This window comes from Geotrypetes seraphini, chromosome 1 (assembly GCF_902459505.1).
Source record: "Geotrypetes seraphini chromosome 1, aGeoSer1.1, whole genome shotgun sequence".
Lineage (NCBI taxonomy): Eukaryota > Metazoa > Chordata > Amphibia > Gymnophiona > Dermophiidae > Geotrypetes > Geotrypetes seraphini.
In genome coordinates, this window is record NC_047084.1 from 527199866 (window position 1) to 527221457 (window position 21592).

The 21592-nt window shown below is 40.1% G+C and overlaps 1 protein-coding gene across 4 annotated transcripts in view; it reads right to left on the minus strand.

Moving 5' to 3' along the window:
• The window catches only part of LOC117352544 (zinc finger protein 474-like), an 81175-nt gene that overhangs the window by 3052 nt on the left and 56531 nt on the right, over window positions 1-21592 (minus strand). For 2 of the 4 annotated variants that reach the window (XM_033929022.1, XM_033929021.1), the window contains exon 4: window positions 10341-10521. In XM_033929022.1, the coding sequence (XP_033784913.1) occupies window positions 10341-10521 (181 nt within the window). Of the gene's footprint in view, window positions 1-6527; window positions 7267-10340; window positions 10522-21592 lie in introns of those variants that run through there. The other 2 variants (XM_033929019.1, XM_033929020.1) reach the window with 2 other exon arrangements.

The following is a 21592-nucleotide window of genomic DNA, read 5'->3' on the forward strand; positions in this document are numbered from 1 at the left end:
CCTAACGCGTCTTAGTAAAAGGAGCTCTTGCTGTTTTACTAGAAAACTGTTAATGCTTATGGAGTTTATAGCTTATGGAGTATAAATCAATTAAGTCATTTCCTTTTAGGATCAATCAGTTTTCCTGAAATTTTATTAGTTTATTTATATGTTTTTGGAAAATGAAAACTTGTTGAAAAAAATAGGAATGTTATTATTGCATGAGCCTCTTGGAGACTGTAAAAAACTGAACAAACAGTATGACAGCTTTATGCATATCAGTGAAAGAAACTCACGAACCCCCTCTTTTTTCAGTTGGTTTCTATTTAATTTCTATTATAGGTAAGTCACCTTGCTTTCTGCAAGGAAAATCAGGATATATAGTCCTCATGCATAGGAATCGTCAGCTACAGTTTGCCTTTAACACTCCCCCTCAGAAAAAAAACAGAAAACCAATTGAAAAATGGGCAACAAACATTGTCTATTGGAGATGGAATTGGAATCTAAACTCCTGCAAGACATACTGTCAAAGCTATTATTGTCACACTGGAAATTCCTCTCCAAATAAACTTGTGATGTGAATTTATGGACTTCATGAACCCTGACATGCCCTTCCAGGGATAAGACCTTCTGGCATAAGGGAAACAGATGCAATCTTCTATCCAGTGAGAAAGTATGCACTTGGTTATGGCAGTCCCAGGTTTTTTGGGAGTCTGAAAGAAAAAGCTGAGTGGGCCTTCAAAGGGCTTTAATCTGAAGAAGAAGGCTTGCCTTCTAAAGCTAATCTAACCATGCTCTATTTAGTCCAATAAAAAGGTATCACTTGAATTCTTTTTTGTTTTATTTCTACATATTATCTTTAAAGTAGAAAGTGAAAGTCCTTTTGCAGTTCAAAGTGTGAAAGGCACATTCACCATCATGGACATGTGGCCTGGGAAATAATGCTGGAAAGACAATTCACAAATTAAAATAGAAATTTCATACCACCTTAAGCAAGCACTTAGGATCAATACACAGAATTATGTCTTGATGAAAACACTGTATAGGGCAGAGCAGTGTGTGTATGTGTGGGGGAGGGAGGCTCGATGGGCAGGTTTCAATATATATCAGACAAAAAAAAAAACCAAAATCCAACAGATCTGCAGAAAAGGAACAGTGAAACCAAAAAAGAAAAGACTGCAGAACATAGTACAAGATGCAGGCAATGTTTATTCCAATAAACAATTTGTTGTGCACAAATAAACCACCTTAGAAAGATAAAGGGACCCAACACAGTCCGTGTTTCGAACAACACTTCTTCATCAGGGGTCTATAAGATGGTGGTGAAAAAAGTTTATACACAACAAGTTTGCCACGTAGGTGTACTGCGATGTTTGTCTTTGCTCAAAAAGGTTTCAATAGAAGCAGGACATGCATAAGACAAACTGAAGGCTGTAGAGAAATGGATTTACCTTCTACATTACATTACATTAGTATTTATGGATCACTAATATTAGGGTTACCAGATTTTACTATTGTAAAATCCGGACCCATAGCTTAATTTTTTTTGACAGTCTTTATCCATACTTCTATTTTTTACTCTTACCCCCTCCTTGTCGTTCTAACCCTATATGTTTTTCTTGCACTATTACCATTGTAGTTCTTCCCCCTTCCCATTTTGTACTAGTCTAGTATAGTATGTATGTTCAAACTTGTCCATGTATGTTAATGTCCCCCATTTTAGAACTTGATAATGTCTTACCATGCACACATACATGTGACGTCAACACATTGCATCCGCAGAATTGCAGATGCCCTTCCGATGTGGTCCCGAGGTGGAAGCTTTTCAAAACCCAGACAAAGTGCCAGATTTGAAAATCCATCCAAACTAGAGGTGCCTGATTCCTGATTAGAATCGATTCACCGATTCACTTCGGGTGAATTGATTTGAATCGATTCTTTTCCAGAAAAAAACAGATTCGCCGATTCATAAGTGGTAGCACCAGTCACCTTGCCACTGATCTATTTTGCAGAGGCCCATTTGGGCTTTCCCTCTGCCGGAGTCCCTCCATCTAATGTAACTTCCTGTTTTGCAATACAGGAAGTTAATCAGAAGAAAGGACTTCGGCAAAGGGAACACTTGAGCAGGCCTGTGTGAGTAGATTGGCAGCAAGGTGAGCCCACATCTCTCTGGCTTCTTTTCTTTTGCCTTTTATTTTTATACTTGTTACTCCTTCTTAGAATCGATCCTGTCACTCTTCTCTCCCCAACAGCGTTTACCTAATTCCCTGCCCTTGCATCTACCTTTAATTCGATGTAAAAGTTGTTGGCGAGTGGAGGTAGTTAATGCGATTCACAGAGCTACCATGCTGCTAGTCTGGGTGACTTCTCTCCATTGTAGCCACCCCAGCGGAAACAGGAAGTTGTCATTAAGGATGGGCCACAGAAGAGGCACGTTCTGTAGGCAATCAGCTGGTGCCAGCACCTCTCCTTCTCTCTCGCCTTCTTCCCTGCTGGCACCACCCCATGTTTCTAACTAATTTTAAAGCTATGTTATAGATTGGATGTTCCTATTTTTGACATGATATTGCTTTGGTTAAATAAAATGTTTAAATATAAAAATCTGTACCATTGAAAATGAATCGAATTGAAAATCGATTCAACATGGCAAATCAAATCAAAATATTTTTCCCAGAATCAGGTAGCACAAGTCTGGACACCCGGACATGTCCTCTAAAAAAGGACATGTCTGGGTAAATCCAGACGTCTGGTAACCCTAGCTAATATGGAGAATGAGTTCATTGTGGTTTACAATTTATAAGAGCCTGGCCATGAACAGGATTTACATTATTTCTGGTAGTGATATTCACAAATTGTACAAAGATGAACCATTAGGAAGTTTGGGGGCTGATTCTGTAAGTGACGCCTGATGCGATAGGCGTCTGGAAAACAGGCACCTGCCACGTGTCAATTACGCAGAGGCACTGCTTAGAGAATTGCAGCTAACAATGACCCTAGGCACTTTAAATGTAGGCTAGGATTTTACAGGCCTACATTTCTGACACCTAGGAAGGATCCTTGGAGAATCATGGCCAGCAGCGCCTAGTGATGTGGAAGTCCAGCGCCTTCCCTAAACATACCCACTTCTAGGTTTCGGTGCCATGTTCCCAGGTGCTGGTCCCGGAGGGTGCCTAGCGGCATCTAATTTTGTGTGTGTGTGTGTTTTGAATTTGTTTCTAATGGCATGACCAGTTATCTTGCCACTTAAAACCAATTAAAACACTTAGGTTAGGCACTGGTAGGCACGATCTAGGTGCTTGGCTACCCTTAACTTTCGGTAACCTTTGCAGAATCAGGCCCTTGGTTTCTAAACTTTGTAGGGATGGAGGTCTGATAAGTTCTGATCCAGGGCATCAGAAAACAGGCAAGGTCAGTACACAGGCAGTTCTGAACCAGGCCAGGTCAGTACACTGCTCTAGGTCCTGTGTACGGATCTAGGTCTTGTGTGAGGATCTGAGCCACTGTGAAAGAATTATGAGCCCCTGTGAAAAAATTATGAATTATTCCCATTCCCTCTCTCGTCTTGCCATGCAGCCATTCTAAGTAAAGGAAAATGCTAGCATCTTGTCACAAGACCCTTGTCACATATTAATCTGACACAAGTTTACCCTAATCCCTTATTCCTTATATGGGCAACAATCAGACTTTGCCTGAACAGACCCTGAGGTAAGGCTAATCAAGAGAGCTTAAGGAGCATGCATTATAACCTTTGGACTGTTACATGCTATAGTAAGATTTGAGACATATCAGAAATGTACATATTTTTATCATAAATAAAGCGCTGGGAAGCAACATCTGGGTCATGTCATACACAGAACCTGACATGGACAGTCAAAAAGTTTGAATTTAGCCCTATGTCTTTTTTAAGTAACTATTGCTCTCCTCAATAAAAAGGCATATTATAAAAAAAAAAAAAAAAGAAATGTACATATTGGGAATCACTTTATTGTAACTGTTATTATGTATTCATATGTCACGTGAGATAGTAGCTTTGAGAAGCACATGAAATATGTAAACAATGAGTTACCTTGGTCTAAACCTCATTATAAAATTATAACCTTGTAGAGCATTAGCTAAGTAATTAATGGAGCTAAGATTCTCAATAAAAGGGTGAGAGACCATCCATTAGGGAGCGCCTCCTTCCCGACTCTAAGACTGCGTGTGTGTGTTTCCTGTGTGGCATTCCTACAAAACTTGATTCTGATAGATGTAGAAGTTATTCAAGCAATTTTAGTGTGAAAATAAAAAAGATTTAGGGCCTTTCTGTCACATCAGACAGCAAATTTCTTTCATTTAAAACTTCTACTGAAGTCTCTTTAAGAAGTTGGAAGAATCTGAGAAATTTTCTTTGGCAGATGAATGCTTATTATAGAATAGTATTGAATGCCAATTTTGTTTGGCGCTGACTTTTGAGCGTCATTATGGAATCTAACCCTTTATGTGTAATAAAAATAAAACAACAAAATAAGAAAAGAAAATGATACCTTTTCTATTGGACTAAATACATTTTTGAATAGCTGTTAATGGCCAGAATCTTCTTCCTCAGATCAGGAATGAGCAAAAGATGACAAGTGAAACACAAAAGTATTCCAATGACAGTCTTACAGGGAAAGATGAGAGGTTGGGATGATGAGAAAAAGGGAGAAATGGATGGATATATAACAGTATAATTTTATGGTTAATAATGTGATAGGAAATCCAGGAAATCTCTAAGTCCGTTTTAGTTGATGTCATTATCTTAACTTCAAGTATCTTACCAGCCTGGATTGTTTTAAATGTTTCTCTTAGTTTTCTGAACAGCTAAGGAGAAAGAGAGGACTTATCACCACTGTTATTGCTATGACAAGTTTTCCTAACACACAAAAAAGTTAAAAATATAAGTAGAAGTAACATCATTGACAATCTGGTCCTAACATATGTTACAAAAAAGGAGTGGGATAGGATAATTGTATTTCCAAAAGGAAAGAATTCAAAAGAATAAGAACATAAGAATAGCCTTACTGGGTCAGACCAATCAAGCCTGGTAGCCCGTTCTCACGGTGGCCAATCCAGGTCACTAGTACCTGGCCAAAACCCAAGGTGTAGCAATATTCCATGCTACCAATACAGGGCAAGCAGTGGCTTCCCCCATGTCTTTCTCAATAACAGACTATGGACTTTTCCTCCAGGAACTTGTCCAAACCTTTCTTAAAACCATCTATGCTGGTGTAGACCCCACTCAGCACTGTGTTTCAGCATATAATATGTCTGCTTCAGGGATCAAACATGCACTGAGTGAAGATGTTATTAATAATACCAAGAGCGCTTATAAACAGGCCTAGTGGACCTTTAACACTTGTCTAGTTCCTCTACTGTTTTTAAAAAAAACAAACTTCTCACAACATCAGAGGAACTGGACAAGTATTAAAAGTACACTAGGCCTGAAGCAGACATATTGTATGCAGAAACACAGTGCTGAGTGGGGTCTACACCCTTGTGGATGAACATAATTAACCTTTGGGTTTATTTTAAAAAGCCTTTGATTTTTTTTGGCTTCTTTCCTTTTGGAAAGACTATTCTATCCCACACCTTTTTTTTGTGACTTTTGTCTTTCTCATGGGTATTTTCTTGTTGGACTTGTCTTTGTGATTGATTCAATTGCCTAACATATGGTATCACATGCGCACAGTTTCATAAATGACTTAGCGGTCCTCTTACTAAAACTTAGAATGTGCTACATAGCCATAGATATACAACAAGACGCTCAGGATGTAGCACATGCTAATGTTATTAGCTCATGCTAAGCTTTTGTAAAAGGGACCCTAAATAAGAAATTGACTTACCCCTACATTTTATATATGGTGCCTAAAATTAAATGATAGGCCTAATCAGTGCCAGTAACTGGCAATTAATACCTCATAATTGATGCTAATTGAAGTTACTGGAAAGTTACATGCACAATTTGATAGGCGCACTGCCCATAATGTTATGTGTCAGATTAGGTGCACAAATCTGGAAAGAGGGTGTGGTTAGGGGCAGATTATAGGCATTCTTTAAAGTTATGTGCAAGTTTTTAGCTTAAATGCTGATATGCACACAATTTAGGTGCAGGCATTTAGGCCAAGTTTTCCTTGGTCTAAATGGGTGCACCTAAAAGTTATGACACATAATCAGCACTAAGGGCCTGATTCTGCATAAGACACTGGTCTCAGCAGATGCCTAAGCGGTGGATGAGAATCGCACACCGGCGTCCTATACAGAATCATGTCTGTCCTAACGGACAGACGCCTAACCCTGCCTTACCTGCCTGATTCTATAATCAGCATCCATGTCACAGGCATCGGTTAGAGAATTGCGTTGCTGCTGAGCTGATCACAGCAAGGGAATCCCCCTGCCACGATCAGTTCAGTGGCTGCGGCAGGGAAACCCTGCCCCCACAAACATCCCCGGCAGGAGGGATGCCCACCCGGTGGGGTGCCGGCAGGAGGGAGTGGGCATCCCTCCTGCCAGGGGTGTTTGGGGGGGTGCCGGCAGGAAAGAATGGGCATCAGTTTAGCGGCTGTATCTATTTAAAATGTAGGCCAGCATTTCAATGGCCTAGATTTCAGGTGCCTATCATGGCCCCTGGGAGATACCTAAGGCCACTTAAGCTCACCTAAGGCCACTTCCAGGCAAAACCACGCACACACCAAGCCTTGGGCAAGCTTAAGTATCCCTAAGCACCTCCCTGCATCCATAACAGACACCTACAGTGTAGGTCGCCTGCCTCGGGGTTTAAAAAAGAAAGAAAATGTGCGTCTCAATTGGCTAGTTAGACAGTGGTAAGACACCTACTACTACCTACAGTCGGGACACCATTTATAGAATTTGCCCTTAAGTGTTATTCTACAAGTTGTGCATAACTTTTATAGAATAGCACTTAGCACTGCACTTGTTGGTGCTGATATATAGAATCAGACCCTTACTATACAAGTCATGACATGGCCTTCATGGAACACTAATGATGGTCTTAATTTGTTCCTACATTGTTGTTATTTTAAAATGTATGAGAAGGCTGCATCCCTCCCTCCATATTTTCTTGTGAGATTTCTACTATTCTTTGATTGGCAAGGAAACTTTATTTAACTGGTTTTGGTTTACAGGACCGCTGGTGGACAATCAATCTGTCTGGCAGGAAGGTACGTCCACAGATATCACAAGGAACAAGCTGACTCTGAGCACTCTGCCAGGCAGCCTCATTTAGAGCCTCAATATCATAGGAACCTTTGGCTAGAAGAAAAAATAAGAATGGGAAAAAAAAGTTTATGTTTTCATTCTGAGCAACTATATTCTGTTCTTCATAAGATATTGTTTCTGAAAGTTATTGTGGCCCCTTTTAATGCAGTCATAATTCCAAGATTCTGGAGAGAAATTTGAATTATCATACAATTCTCTCTACATTTCAGGATAAGTCTATAACTAAGTTTCAGTTAGTTGCCAGGTCATTTTTATTTGCTTTGTCTTTTGCACCAACATCACACATGACTTTCATTAGAAATCATGAAATTCATATGGATTGAATTTAAAGAGATACGCTGGTATTCAGCCTTCATAGATACTGGTCTTCAGTAACTGCTAATAAATTTTTTTTTTTTGTTTCAGTTTTATGAGGCAGATAATTGACAGAATATTGAACTTTAACTTTAAAAATATAATCTAAGAGGCTGGTACACAGCAGGACTTATCCAGGTAGGAATGGCTCCTAAATGGATTAGCCCCATTCCCTGGGTTCATATGACGATTCTCAGTGGCATTATCCAGACAATGCTGCTGAAGATCTTGTCAAATTACTTTGGCACTATCTGGGGTAGCCTTGGGATGGAACTAAGGTGGAGCTAGGAATTACCCGGTTAGCGGTGATATTTAAGTCTACTAGCCAGTAACTATCCAGATAACACCTCCCCCCCTTCTTTTACGAAGCTGCGTCAAGCTTTTTTATCGCTGGCCGCAGTGGCTCTGACGCTCATAGGAATTCTATGAGCATTGGAGCTAATACCGCCACAGCCGGTGATAAAAAAGCCTAACACGGCTTTGTAAAAAAGGGGGGGGAGGGGGAAATTAGGACAGCAAAAAGACCTAACTTAAGAAAGATACCCAACTCAGGTTGGATGTACCTGTAGTTCTAATTAGGATGGTTATTAATTTGGAAGAGTAAATGCTGAATAAAATTTGAATAAAAGAACTGCCAAGACAGGGAGTCTATGAGCTCTTAGGTGCCAAAATGGTCTCCTCTGGGTAGACTAATTCCACTGGGCTTTGAGAATCCCATAGGGCTTTTCTCTTATAGAGATGTACCATTGGAGTGACATGAGCTATTGAGGTCATGACCTCAAGCACTCACAACATATGCACCAAACTAATGTTTTCTGATTCCAAAAAGCTGATGCATTTCCACTTTATCATGTGATCTTTGGTTGATAAAATAAGATTCATGTTTGGCCACTTAAGTTAGGTAGCAGTGCGGCGCCTACCGCCACCTAATTTGAAGCGACATTTGTAGAATTAGCCCCAGAGTGAGTAAAGGGTACCTGATCTTGAGTCTTAGAGATAAGCAGTTAAAGCTGTTGTACTTAAAAAATAATTTTACCCAAGTTATAGACTAGAAAAAGATTAATGCTTCTTTTGACATAGAACAGATCTATGTGTAACATAGGCCTTAATGCACACTTTCTTCCTATGTTACTCTGTGGACTGGTATGAAAAACATGTAAATGAGCTTCTCTGCATTCAAATTGTATTTTTCAGCTGATTAATGATTAAAATGGGTTAGCATAAATTGTAGAAAGCAACACAAATTGCATTAACCTCCTAGTAACACTAAACTTAACTACACCACAGTAGGGGCTATCATTTTCTTTTAACCAACCTTGTTTAATGTTAGCCCTGGTAAGAGTTCCAGTTCCCCTCTATCCTCCCAAATACAAATTAAGGACCCTGATTCATTGATCCATACTCTCACCAACCAATAGGTAAAAAAAAAGGGGTTGTAGTGCCCTGATCCATCTACCCAGGCCCCCACCCCATCTAACTTTTCTGAGGTTTTCGAGAGAAGGAACATGTGTTCATTTATTTTCTGTCATATTTATAGGCCACTGAATCTAAAAGTTCTGAAGGACTTGTAAATGAAAAGCAAGAAAGTTGGAAAGAGTGCTATTCTCTTTTGTTCCACTGATACCAAATCTGGAATGGCACCAGTCCACCTCGTGTTCTATTTTTCCCTACAACATTTGGGGCAAAGTACCTTGTAAGGTCAGATGACACTAAGTTACCAGATTTTCTGCTCTAGAAACCCTGAAATATGGCCCCACCCCATTCCGCCCCAGCCCCATTATGCTCCTGGTCCACCCCCCACAAAGCCTCATCTTTCTTCTCCGACCACCGGGCCGTGTCTAAAGGGCCTCTGAGCATGCGCAGATGTGTGAGACATCATCCGCACAGGCTCAGAGGCCCTCCAGACACGGCTGGAGGTCGGGGCTTTCCAAAACTCGGACAAACTACCGGGTTTTGCAAAGTTCATCTGGGCACCCAGACTGTCCTCTAAAAAGAGGACATGTTTGGGTTTTCCCAGACGTCTGGTGATCCTAGATGACACCGCTTTACTTAAGAAATTGGAAAGCGTAAGCAGGAAAGGAGAGGAGACTGTGAGGAAAACTGTGATATGAGAATCTTTGGAGTTGGGGAGGAGGTATTGGAGGGAACCCTGGCTTAGATTTAGACATACACAGCAGGAACAACATTTTGGAGTTACCACTAACTGGGTCAACTACCCTTCTTTATCCACTGCTCTCTGGTCCTGTCCACCAAAATCTTAAATGCTGCACTGAGTGGATCAGAGCCATTTGCTCTGCCTGTTAAAGATGAGGGGAATATTTGAAAAATAAGACCCCTTGCCTTGCCTGCTAGGGGAGAGTGGAATGTGCAGGTCTCAGGAGGATTGGCATTATTAAGGAATTCTTGGTCCAATCTATAACATGTCTTGCAGATGTGCCTGCTTTCAGTTAGCAAAATGCAGGAAATTCTGCGTACTTCAGAAACAATGTACTTCATCATAAATAAACTCTTGAGTCAGTTAAAGAGATATTCAAAACAAAGTATTTATATATTTTGCTTTTTTCTCATTTCCTTGTCTTCATTTGTCAGTTTTAGTCATTTGCTAAAAATAATCAACACCACAGTAGTTAGGAAAACAAAAACAGAAATTTAGATAAACATTCCTCCCCACTACCCATCTAATCTCACTTTGAGTGAATCTTTATTTTATACATATCTTTGCTTTCATTTGTTTTTCATAATTCATAGCTTACCTGCTATTCTTTGGACTTCTGGTTTCTTAGGCTCGGGTCTTCGCAAATTCTTGGGGAGCTGGTCATTCTCAATGTGCCATTTTTTCAAACATTGGGGTTCATGGATATCAATAGACTTTGTCCCAAATTCACGGCCACAGATATAGCAGACAATGGTTCGTGGTTTCATCATTACTGGTGGCTGCGGATATATATATAAACAAATCATGGATTATTTTAAATAATAAAAAATGATTCTGATGTGAAGTAAGTGAAATTTCAAGTCTGTAAAAAGCAAAGATCTGTTGGTTTGCTAGACATAGGGCTCCTTTTACTACGGTGCTTAACGTGCGCTACATTGCTTTGCGTGCTACACGCTAACGCACGGGGTTAGCGCGCGCTAATATTCAGTGCGCGCTAAAATGCTAGCGCACCTTAGTAAAAGGAGCCCATAGGTCTATGGCAGGCAAAATAAATGCAGATTAGCCCGAAAATGACACTATTGTATAAACATGTCCACATAATTGTGGAAGATGCTCATGCCGCACTCATGCTCTGCCCATGTAAATACCCCCTTGCATTTGTGCACTATGCAAGTTGCTTGTTAATATTATAGAATAATGTTTAGCTCCCAATTAGCATTTATGTGGAAATCTGTAATATTCATGCATATAACTATATTCTGTAATATTCATGCATATAACAATATTCATTCTATAACTAGAGCACACAAATGGTGCTTTTATTTGGGCACTCATGCTAAAGAATGAGGGGCTTACTGCTTAGCGCACTTTAATAAACAGGCTCTATGATATTAAATCTCCTCTTAGTTGCCTTTTCCTCTCCTAGTTATCTTTTCTCCAAGCTGAAGAACCATAATCTATTTAGCCTTTCTTTATAAAAGAGCCATTCCATCTCTTTTCAGATGGGCTTTTCAAAAAAAATAAGATTCCTATTACTTAGGGTCTATGGCGTAGTGAGGGAGGTTGGTGCCTGAGACGGTTGTGCCCGGCATTGCCATGCTGTGTAACCCCTCCCCACTCTTCCATGTCACTTGGGCACACCCCCTCTCTTCCCTACTGCTTGAGTGCCCCCCGCATACCTCTTGAAATGTTCGCCGGCACAAGAAGCATCTCCTATCTGCAGCTCGTGTCAGCCTTGGCTTCCTTCTGACATCAGGTCCTGGTCCCATGACCAGGATGTGATGTCAGAAGGGAGCTGAGGCTGGCACAACAGCAAGTGGAAGATGATGGTTGTGCTGGTGAACATTTAAAGAGGTATGCCGGAGCAGAAAGATGCTAGCACCCCATGTGAAGATGGCGCCCAAGGCAGTCCACCCTCCGTTCCCCTTACTATGCCACTGCTTGTCCATCTATTTATATGTATCTGTTTGTGCATTCAGATTAGAAAAGAAGGGAAGAAATTATTGAGCTGTGGGCTGACAGGGAGGCCAGACCCTCACCACCTGAAGATCATCCAGGCCATGATGGGCAATGAAGTCAGTGTTGCTGGACCCCAATTTCCACAGCTCAACAGAAAGGAGGAGCAACATCAAAATCAATTGGTGTGCTGGCAGGATCCCAACTCCTGTAGCACTGGAAAAGGATGGGGTCCTACATAGGGTTACTAGACATCCGGGAAAATCTGGACATGTCCTCTTTTTAGAGGACTGCTAGGTGCCGGGACAGACTTTCCAAAACCTGGCAGTTTGTCCGGGTTTTGGAAAGCCCCAATGAGCTCCAACTGTGACTGGAAGGCCTCTGAGCATGCATCCGTAAATGCTCGAGGCCTTCTAGACGCGGCCTGCAGATTGAGGAAAAAGGGATGAGGCTTTGTGGGGGTGGGGGTGGAATGGAGCAGAGCTGGGGGCAGAATGGGCGGAGCTGTGTGTAGAATGGGGTGGGGTCATGTGTCCAGGTTTTTGCAATCCTAAATCTGGAAACCCTAGTCCTACAGAAGTTACAGTAGCTGCTTAGTTTAGTAGGAGCTAGAGAGGGTCCTTATTCTCTACCAGCAGAGGAATCAGCAGCTACCAAAGACGTGATCCAGCACAGAATGATGCTGCGAGTGGCCCAAGCCCACCAAACGAAAAGAAGCTGGCAGGACCTCAGTGTATATATTTGATAGTGGCTGTGAAGGAAACAACATTAGGAGAAGAATGAAGGGGACTAGAAGAGGGAAGGGAAGGAAGGGGAAAAAGGGGCTTGGAGGAAGAGTGGGATAGGGGAGGATGGTGATGTTTGGGAACGGTTAAAGTCAACCAGTTGAGATGAGCAGTACAACTTATAGAAGACTACAAGTGGTGTGACCATATCACACCCTTCCTGGAAAACCTACACTGGCTACCAATGTCTTACAAGACCAAATTTAAAGCTGTCTCTTTTATTTTCAAGGTCTTCAGACAAATGGACAAAAGAACCTAAAGAATAAGTTATCCCTCTAAATACCTTTGAGGCCTCTAAGGTCTTCTCAAGGATCATCACTATTATTACACTCATAAAAAAAAAATAAAAAAAAATGAATGAGGTGATACCTGCCAGCAAGTTTTCTCAGGAGAAGCCCCCACCCACACTCTGGAACTCATTCCCAGAGGAGCTGCACCAAACTCAAGACTACCTGTATTTCAGAAAACAGGTGAAAGCCTGGCTCTTATCCCAAGGCTCTAGTTCATGCGGCAATTGACTATTCACTCACTCCACATATAGAATAGCTTACCTCCCCTAGATTCTATATATGGCACCCCTTTATATACACTATCATTGGTTGCCAATTGCTTATAGAATTCTATTCCAAATGTTGACTTTAACTTATATGGCATTGTACTGTCAAACACCTGACTACTTACATGTTTTCACAATCCGGTATATACCAATCCACTCACTAGATACATTACTAAACTTCAGAAAGGCAGTGAAAACCTATCTGTTTTCTTAACTCCTACAGACCAATGCTTTCAAATATGAAACCCCCATAGTAGCCTTTAATTCTGGAATCAGTTGTAATCCGATGTGATGTATTTTTTTATTATTTTTTTTAAATTCTTTATTCATTTTAACACTTACAATAAGTGAAACAGTATATAACATCCATTTGGTCTTACATATATCACTTAATATTATACAAAACTCAATTTCAAATTCCATATCCCTCCCCTTCCCTATTCAATAACATTCAACTCAAGACAAATATAAAATAACCTCCCCCTCCCCACATTGTTACTCTCAAAGAAAACCAAGAAATCCCCACCCTCCTTCTTGGATGTGCATATTTAAGGGGAAAAATTTAATATTCAATCATTACAGTATTTTGTTAATGGCTCCCAAATATCCTGAAATTTCTTAATGCCCCCTCTTTGTAAGGCAATTACTCTTTCCATTTTAAATATATGGCATAATGAATTCCACCAAAAACTATAATTTAAGCGATCCCAATTTTTCCAGTTTTTCATTATATGTTGTATTGCAACCCCTGTCATAATGAGTAATAATTTATTATTATTAGATGAAATTTGACTCTTAGCCGATGTGATGTATTGACATGCATGTATCCTATAACTGTATATGTAAACAGAATCAATACAGCTTTTGTTATACTTAATCTTCTAGCCATGTCCCTTCTCCTATTTAGATTTTTAACTTCTTCTATGTAAACCACTACTCATGTGTGTCTTGTGACAACCTCTTATAAACAATGGAAGTTAGCTGTAATCCGTAACGATGTGTTAAATGATATGTTAAACTGTATACCTAGCGTTATACCTACACCTTCCCTGGAATCTTCTACTCACATCCCTTACACCTTGTATATAATCCTCTATGTTATCTTACACCATGTATTAGTCACTTGCAACTGAAACCATACACCACTGAATGCAAACCTCCAAATGACGTTCCTACTCCCACTTCATACCGAGCCACTGGAATCGACTGCCCCCACAGATTAGATCCTTTGAAGGACTCTTCAAATTTAGGAAAGCAATGAAAACATACCTCTTCACCTAACTCCCCCACCCACGACCAATAGATAAAGAAATGTATATTTGTCCACAATTGTGCACAATTTGGCCCCAATATGTTTAATTGAGAGTATTTTGCCACATGTCCCGTCTTGTCAACTACGGTCTGCAGGTTTGGTAGAATTACATATTCCATCTGTTAAAGACCATAGCCTGGCAGTGCCCAGGGATAGCATATTTTGTTACATGGGCCCAAGAGAATGGAATAAGATACCCTTATACATATGTCAACAGCAGAATTTGGAAAGTTTTAAGCGATTACTTAAAGGGCATCTTTTTTGTCAGATGAAATATGAAGCATGATTTTGAAGCATGTATTGAAAGTGGAGTGCTGGTCGCTCACCTAGTTTTAAATGTTCCGGCAGCTGTGGTGCAGCATCCATGAGATGAGCCTTCTGCCGTTGGTCTGCCCCAGAAGTCTTAATTCAGCAGCTGCCCACCTAGGTGGGAACAGGAAGTTGCTGCTGAATTAAGACTTCTGGGGCAGGCCGACGGCAGAAGGCTCATCTCGTGGATGCTGCGCCACGGCTGATGGAACATTTAAAATAACAGCAACCGGGGGGGGGCAGGTGTGGGGGAGTCCAGAGCTGGAGAGATCGTGCTGCAGGGTCCCGCTGGGGGAGGGGGGAGGGAGGAAGGAAAAAAGAACACAATACACAGAGCACTCAAAACAGTAGCAACATGGATGACAGAGTACAAATTAAAACTTAACCCTGACAAAACAAACTTTATCCTCCTTGAAAACAACAAATCTCCAACCTTAACAAATCTAGTAATAAACTCGATCTCATACCCAATTCAACCCACATTAAAACTTCTGGGAGTAATAATTGACAGAGGCTGTACCATGCAACCACAAATCAACAAAGTAATAAAAACATCGTTCATGACCATGAGAAATCTAAGACAAATCTGAAAATTCTTCGACAGGAAGCAATTCCTACTTTTGGTACAATCTCTTATCCTTGGACTAATAGACTACTGCAACATACTATACCTCCCATGCCCAGCGACCATGATAAAACAATTACAAACAATACAAAATACAGCCCTGAGACTTGTCTACTCACTGAAAAAATATGACCATATCACAGAGGCATACCATGACTCACACTGGCTTCCAATACAAGCAAGAGTACACTTCAAATTCTACTGCCTACTTTTCAAGGCTATTAACAGAGAAAGTCCAACCTATTGGAATAACCGACTAACTCAATCCTCTTCAACCAGGCACAGGAGAACCCACTCACTATTCACACACCCATCATCCAAAAATGTCAAACGAAAAAAACTATATGATAACCTAATAGCCTCCAAAGCAGCTAAATTAGACAGACAAATCACCACTCTATTATCATCGACCACAAACTACAAAACCTTCAAGAAAGATAGTAAAACCATACTCTTCAAAAAATACATAAAACCCATCTAGCACGACTAGCCCCTACCCAACCTCCCCCAACCCTCTCTATACCCTTAATACTCTCTAATGTGCTTCTAACTACCCAACAAAGCCTAAAATGCTTCTAATTTACCCAATACTTATCACCTTAAGATCTCGACAACTCTTTGATACTTCTTAAGTAAATATTATGACATCACTTATGCTGTTCCTGTAAACTTTTACAGTTACTCTTGATAACTTTGATGTAATACACCTTGAACCGCAAGGCATTAGCGGAATAGAAATCACTAATGTAATGTAATGTAATGCCATGTAATCACATGCTGCATGCCATGGGATAGGGGTAGGGGGTTGGGAAGATGGAGAGGACAGATGCTGCACGGGCTGGATTGGGTGGGAAGGCAGGGAAAAACAGATGTTGAAAGAGCTGGGGGGAAGGTGGGAAGGCAGGGAAGAAAAGATGTTGCTTAGGTTGGGAAGGAGTTGGGAATGACAGATGCTGCACAGAATGGGAGGGGGTTGGGAATTACAGATGCACGGGCTAGGGGATTGGAAAGGACAGATGCTGCATGGATGGGATACTGGGAAGGGAGAGAAAGAGAGATGCTGCCAGTGGGGGAGGGAAGAGAAAAAGAAAATTGTTGTACAGAGGTGCATTGAGTGGGAAGGAAAGAGAGATGATATACATGGGGAAAGGAAGAAAGAGGGAGAATTGTTGGATTTGATAGTGATGAAGAGGAGGGAAAGATAAATATTATACTGGGAGGGAGGACAGATGACTCAAAGAAGGGAGAGATGTCAGATTCTGGAGAAGGGTGATGGAAGGAGAGATAGAGTTGTCAGACCACTGGAAGTGGAAAGAGATGCCAGACCAGAGAAAGGAAGGAGAGAAGAAAGAGATACCATACTGCGGGAAGGAAAGGAGAGAGATGTTAGACCATGGGAAGAGAGAGGGAAGGAGATGCCAGACTATGGGAGAGGAGAAAGATGCCAGACCATATGAGGGGCTAAGGGGGAAGACAGAGATTTCAGCCCACTGGAGAGAGAGGGAAGAGATGGTGCACAGGGTGTGGGTGTGGCAATGGGTGTGGCAGGGAAGAGAGATAGAAGAAATGTTTCTTATGGGATAGATGGGAATAGTGGGAGTTATAGAGCCCTTGTCAGATTTGGTGGGCTTTCATCTCAATTCGGAAGTACAAAAAGAAGCATCCTATATTTAGGATACTACATCTATGATACAACTTTTACAATCATTGTCAAATGTTCCCCCAGAAGCTCTTCTGGCTACATTAGATGTTGCGGCTCTTTACACTAATGTTCCACAAGAGGAAGCAGTGATATTGATACAACATCATCTCACGCTTAAAGGTATCTATCCTCGTAGAGTTGCTGACAACTTTGGCACGTATCGCATTGAGCAAAAATTTTTTTGAATTCAACAACCAATTCTACTTTCAAATATGCGGGACAGTGATGGGGGCCACAATAGCCCCTTCTGTAGCCTGTTTGTATGTTTCTAAATTTGAAGAAGAGTTCCTATATACTTCGGAGTACATTAAATACATTATAGTGTGGATGTACTACATAGATGATGTATTTCTAATATGGACAGGATCTGGGGAGTTGTTTCAAACCTTTTTGATGTGGCTGAATGGCTGTAACATCCATTTACAATTTACAGCACATACCAATTTTGTCCAAGTTCCATTTTTGGATATTTTGATTACCCTGGAAGGGAGGCAATTTACCATTACCATATTTAGGAAGACCACTGATCACAATAATCTATTGCAATTCACCAGCTTTCATCCTCAACACCTAAAGGACAACTTACTGATTGGCCAATTTTTGAGGCTGCGGCAATTTATGCACCCACATTGATGAATATAAGGAGTGCGTACAGGAGATGAGGAGCCAGTTTGTGGAGAGAGGGTATCCTCATAAAATAATTAAACATGCTTACAAGAGGGCCTTATATGCACCTCGTGAATGTTTATTGCAATCCTCCAATAGGGTTTCTGAAACGAATTTGACATGCGTCTTGCCATATTCAACTCAAGTTTTTGCTATTAAGAAAATTATCAAACAGCACTGGCAGGTGCTAAGCACTTATGAGGTTTTCCAGCAGGGTTCCAGATTAGCTTTCGCATGTCAGCGAAATCTTCATGAACGTGTGACAAGATGTCAGCAACACCACTCTACAAGGATTGATACCTTTAAGCGTGAGATGATGTTGTATAAATATCACTGCTTTCTCTTACGGAACATTAGTGTACAGAGCCGCAATGTCTAATGTAGCCAGAAGAGCTCCTGGGGGGACATTTGTCAATGATTGTAAAAGTTGTATCATAGATGTAGTATCCTTAATATAGGACGCTCCTTTTTGTACTTCCGACTTGAGATGAAAGTCCACCAAATTTGACAACTGTGCTCTGATTATACTATATATCTATCTATCATCAAGAACAGAGAAACATAATTCATACCATTTAAATAGATCATTCAGAAAAAGAGGAATTATACTAATCCCAATAGGAACTTCATATTTTGTTATAATAATCTAATTCGTTACTGAGGACACAAGTCTTTCCATAGTAGCAATCATCTGAATTTGGTATCTTTAATTTAAGTTTTATTTTCAAGTGTAATATGATTGAATGTCTGGCCACATGGGTGAGTTGCCAGACTAAACATTTAGTAGACTTGGGTAATGAATCAACATCCCAAATCTTAATTAAGTAAAATTTGGAAAAGAAAAACCACGGAAAACCAACTATGTCTGCAATTTTAACCTCAACAGTATCCCATCATGATTATTTTAGAAACATATGTGAAATAATGGCATTTGCACATGACTATCATTATACATGTATAAATACTGATTTCAGAGAGCCACTATTTACACATGGAGATCCATGTAATGCAGACAATTTTTTAAAATTTTTAAAGAGATGTTTCAATTATATAACCCAGCATACCCCCCTCCCCTTTTATGAAGCTGCATTAGGGTTTTTATTGCTGGCTGTGGCGGTAAAAGCTCCTACACTCGTAGAATTCCTATGAGCATTGGAGCTTTTGCTGCCGCAGCTGGTGATAAAAAAAACCCTAACGTGGTTTCATAAAAGGGGGGAGAGGGGGTTAGCTTGTAAAGAAACAGAAAAATGTTATGTTATATTATGTGCAATCTTATATCCCACCAAATCCTTGCAAATTGGAGTTCTAGTAATTAGAAAACCAAAATCTATTATCAACTTAATCAAGGAAAAAAAAAGATTTATATTTCTCTTTACCAAGTCCACAATATTAGGGAATGAAATAATATCTAAACAGGAGATTATAAGTCATTTTTATATATCAAAAAAGAAAGAAAAAACTTGCTAGTGCAAGATCCAGTTATCTTACCCCTCTTTTTACAAAACTGTAGCACGGTTTTTAGCGCCAGCCACGGTGGTAACAGCTCTGACGCTCATAGAATTCCTATGAGCATCGGAGTTATTACAGCTGCAGCTGGAGCTATAAGCCACACTACAGTTTTGTAAAAGGGGGGGGGGGAGAGTTTAATGAAAGTCAGTATAAAGGAGTATCCAAATAAGCGGTATGGTGAACTATTTCAGATGAATGAATAGACAGAGATTTAGAAAGAAGAAAGGATGTTAACTGTGAGGGCTCAAAAAGACAAATTTAATATTACCATACCAAATTAAATATTTTTTGGGTACATTATGGCCAAAAAGTCTAGACGTCGTAGGGGTGTACTTTTAGACGTAGTAGTGATCAGGGCGTTTAGTAGAGGCAGGCCATAATCAAAACAAGGAAGTTTGTTTTGGTTATGGACACTTTCCCTGCTTCTGCTTTGAACGTTTAAGGACTTAGGCCAAAAAGGGACTTAGACCTTTTTTTTGATTATGCCCCTCTATGCTTATAAATGTAGGCCTGCAATTCATTTGTCTAAATTCATGAAACTAGTTTATAAACCTTGAGCTAAAAATTAGTGCTAAGCTCTAAAGGATCTGATACAGAATTTATGCTACTAAATAGGCCTGTTTGGAAATGTAATAGGGCTAAGGATACGTCTGTATTCAAAGGCCCTAATTCTATAGATAACACCTGTCGTTAGGCACCTATATTGATGTGCCTAACTAACATAGTAACATAGTAAATAACAGCAGATAAAAACCTGAACGGTCCATCCAGTCTGCTCAATAGTCACACTCATTATACATTTGTGATTAAATTATCTTTTCTTTAATTTCTAGGCAATAGACCATTGAAGTCCACCCGATACTGTCTTTAAGTTCCCACTGCTGGAGTTGCCATTGAAGCCCCACTCCAGCCTATCCTGACCATCCAGTCACTAGAGCTTCAATCAAAGCCCTCCCCCAGCTCATCCTAAACCAAATCACCATATACGGGACACAGACCATGCAGGATTGCCCAGTACTGGCCTTAATTTATTTTATACCATTCATTTTCTAATTAGAGATCCTCTGTGTTCATACCATACTTTTTTTTAATTCCATCATTTTTTTTCATCTTCACCAATTCTTTCGGGATGGCATTCCAGGCATCCACCACATACTCCGTGAAAAAAAATTTCCTAACTTTACTCCTAAGTCTGCCCTCCCACAACCTCAGCTCATACCTTCTAGTTTTATCATTTTCCTTTCTCTGGAAAAGATTTGTTTCTTTATTAATACCTTTCAAATATTAAAAAATCTGCATTAGATCGACTCCAATTCAATTAGACACAACACTCAAGCTCCTAGGATGATTCTAGATGATAAATTATGCTTTCATAAATTAGTGCCATGGTTTGAAAACATTTCTTTAAGCTTAGGATGATTCGTTCTCTCTTGCCCCTCTTGGACTTCAAATCACAAAATATCCTCATACATTCCTTGGTCATTTCAAACTTAGATTATTATAATTCACTCTACCAGGGAGTGAAACAGAAAAAATTAGAACACTTCAAATAATACAGAACACGGCCGTTAAAATCATTTACGGAGCAAACAAATATGATCACATCAGGCCCTCCTCGAGGGCCGCAATCCAGTCGGGTTTTCAGGATTTCCCCAATGAATATGCATTGAAAGCAGTGCATGCAAATAGGTCTCATGCATATTCATTGGGGAAATCCTGAAAACCCGACTGGATTGCGGCCCTCGAGGAGGGACTTTGAGACCCCTGGATCATATCAACCCTCTCTTAAAGAAGGCACACTGGCTGTCCATCTCTCACGAAAAAAACATTTAAAATCCTTTTCATATCGTTTAAAGTACAAACAGTCCATTCTCCAGCCTTTCTAGATAGATTCCTTATCCCATATACATCTTCCAGATTGTTACATTCAACACAGCAACAGCTATTATCAATTCCTTCTGTTTGCCAGATATTTTATGATTCAACCCTCAAGACAATTTTCTGTTATAGCTCCCATGCTGTGGAACTCTCTTCCATTAAATGAGACAAGAATCAAATGCCGCTAAATTCAAATCTGACCTTTTTAGAGATGCTTTCATCATATAAACTAAGATTATGACATCAGCTTACTTTAGCCATATGTTTTTTCCTCCCCCTGTCCTTTTTTTTTAAATTATTTTTTGAAGTAATGTAACCCTTGCAGTTTCCCTTCTATCTTCTGTGAAGTCTCCCCCTCTGTCTTTCAAGAGTTTGTGTTAACTTCCCATGTAAGTACACATTATTTTGAGTTTGTTTTTAAACTATGTTTTAATGTAAACCACTTAGGTTGTTATAAGTGTTATATCAAGCAACAATAAACTTGAAACTACCTTCTAACCTTTCAGCAATGTCATTCACAAATATATTGAAAAGAATCGGCCCCAACATTGG